The 2,200-nt window shown below is 49.6% G+C and overlaps 1 protein-coding gene across 1 annotated transcript in view; it reads left to right on the forward strand.

The window, feature by feature from the left end:
* CREB3L1 (cAMP responsive element binding protein 3-like 1) overlaps positions 1–2,200 on the forward strand; it is a 61,695-nt gene that overhangs the window by 42,279 nt on the left and 17,216 nt on the right. Inside the window, exon 4 of the mRNA XM_012001464.1 lies at positions 1,601–1,743. Within this exon, the coding sequence (XP_011856854.1) occupies positions 1,601–1,743 (143 nt within the window). The remainder of the gene's footprint in view (positions 1–1,600; positions 1,744–2,200) is intronic.

Below are 2,200 nucleotides of genomic sequence, written 5' to 3' on the forward strand. Positions count from 1 at the left end.
AAAAAAAAAAAAAAGTGTGCTATATTCCAATTGTTTACATTTATGAGATTAATATTTTTAACCCACACTCTCAGGCTGAGCTCCCACCTCCACGAATGTGTAGATGACAGCATTCAGCTATAAACCCAAGACCCCTCTGGGAATGTGAACCCCAGACCCCTGGCTCCTAGCCGAGGCCCTGCCTGAGTCCCAACTCGGAGCCTCCTCTGTGTTCTGGGCACATTCCGTGTCCTCCTTCTCTGTAAAATGGGCTCATGAACCCCCTAAGGTGCCTCTAGCCCTAGGATTCCACAGGATGAGCAGCATCTTAAAATCCCTAGATGGGAACGTGGCTGGCCCTGCCCCCTGCTGGCCACACGGCTCACTTGCTCAAACTGTAGGTGGCCGAAGCAAGAAAGGTCAGCCCCTGTCTGCCCCACCACAGACCCGTGGGATCAAGGGTTGGTGGCAAATATGCAGGATCTTTTGAAACCGTCTCCAAGACTGGTTCTGAGACTCCTCAGGCCTTGCCGAAGGAGTGACAGCAGCAGCAGCCAGAGGCGAGGAGGCTTCAGATAGGGAAACTGAGGCTCAAGGGGTTAAGCAATTTGCCCAAAATCATGCAGTTAGAAGCAACTGACCTGCCTTCCAAATTCGGCCTGCCAGACCCTGAAGCCCACACAGGGGAGGTCATAACCCCTAGTAGAAGGCACAGGAGCTGGCATTGTCAACAGTGAGTTCTCTGCACCACAGTCCCCTCTCACTCGAGGGATCAGCTGGGATGTGGACCAAGGAATCTCCAAGGTCCCTGCCAACTTGAACTTTCTGGGATTCTTACTCAACAGCCTACATTCTGGATTATGCATCCCACCCACAATATCATGATCTTCTCTCTGGGGCTGCAGCCCAGGGCCTAAAATCCAGCCCCCAACACCTTGCCTTCCTCAGAGAGAGCACCACTTACATGCATGTCGGTAGTCACGTGTACAAAGCCATGCATGTTCTTGAAGTCCTTTCTGGAACCACAAGTCAGAATAGAAATAAAGAGAAATGCATGTTTGTTAAAAATGTCCATCTGATTCTATCAGGCCCTTGCTTCAAATCCATTAGGAGCTCTCATTGCCTTCAACTTCTTTGTCTGGATTCTACTTCTATTTATACCCCGGGACTCATTTCAGACTTTGACTTCTCAGGGAGCGTCCTTGGAGCCCCCAGCCAATTAATGCCTCCTTCTTCTGTACTATTGCTACCAGCCATTGAACAGCTACACTATTCCAGACATTACCTCTTGTTCTTGTCCTCATGGCAACCCACATACCAAAGCCTGTGTGGCCTTCACAATTGGTGTGGAAGGTGGCCCCACCCTCAGAGGCTCACCTTCTCTGAGCTTAAGGTCTGAGCTACATTACTTGGCCACCAGTGCTTTCTCTTAGGTGTAACTTGGCTTTCCTAGGCTCAAGAACTTGCCTCTGTTCCCTTGCAGCTGTGCCCAGAACTCCAAGCCCAGCCACTTCCCCAACTGTGCAGGGCAGGCCACCAGACTTAAGGAGGAGGTGGGTAGATGGCATGGTGGGTACAGACCCAGGGGCAGCTAATGGAGCTGGGCTTGTCTGTTCCTCAGGCCCCAGGAGAGATGACTCAGCTGCCAGTGATCAAAGCAGAGCCTCCGGAGGTGAACCAGTTCCTCAAAGTGACACCCGGTAGGTGTCCAGGGGAAGGGCTCTTCCCCTCCAGTCCTGGGCAGATAGCATCCCTACTTCCTTGGTTCAGCCCACCCCTGTCTCTTAGCAACCCCGACTCCAGAATATCCTCTCCACCCTGCCCTACCCACTCTCCCTCCATCCATGCCCGGTCTTCGTCCAGTCCTCTTCTTTTTTTTTTTTTTTTTTTTTTTGTTTTGGAGTATCGCTCCATTGTCGAGGCCGGAGTGGAATTGCGCAATCTCGGCTCTCTTAGCAACCCCGACTCCAGAATATCCTCTCCACCCTGCCCTACCCACTCTCCCTCCATCCATGCCCGGTCTTCGTTGAGTCCTCTTCTTTTTTTTTTTTCTCAATTAGCCTAACTATAGGCATATTACTCTTATTGATCATTTTAGAGAACCAGCTTTTGGTTTCTTGATTTTCTCTATTGATTTTCTGTTTACAATTTCATTGTATTCAGCTCTAATTTTTATTGTTTCTTCTCTTTTACTTTAAATATAATATGATTTTCTTTTTCT

Source organism: Mandrillus leucophaeus, unplaced genomic scaffold (genome assembly GCF_000951045.1).
Source record: "Mandrillus leucophaeus isolate KB7577 unplaced genomic scaffold, Mleu.le_1.0 Scaffold66, whole genome shotgun sequence".
NCBI lineage: Eukaryota > Metazoa > Chordata > Mammalia > Primates > Cercopithecidae > Mandrillus > Mandrillus leucophaeus.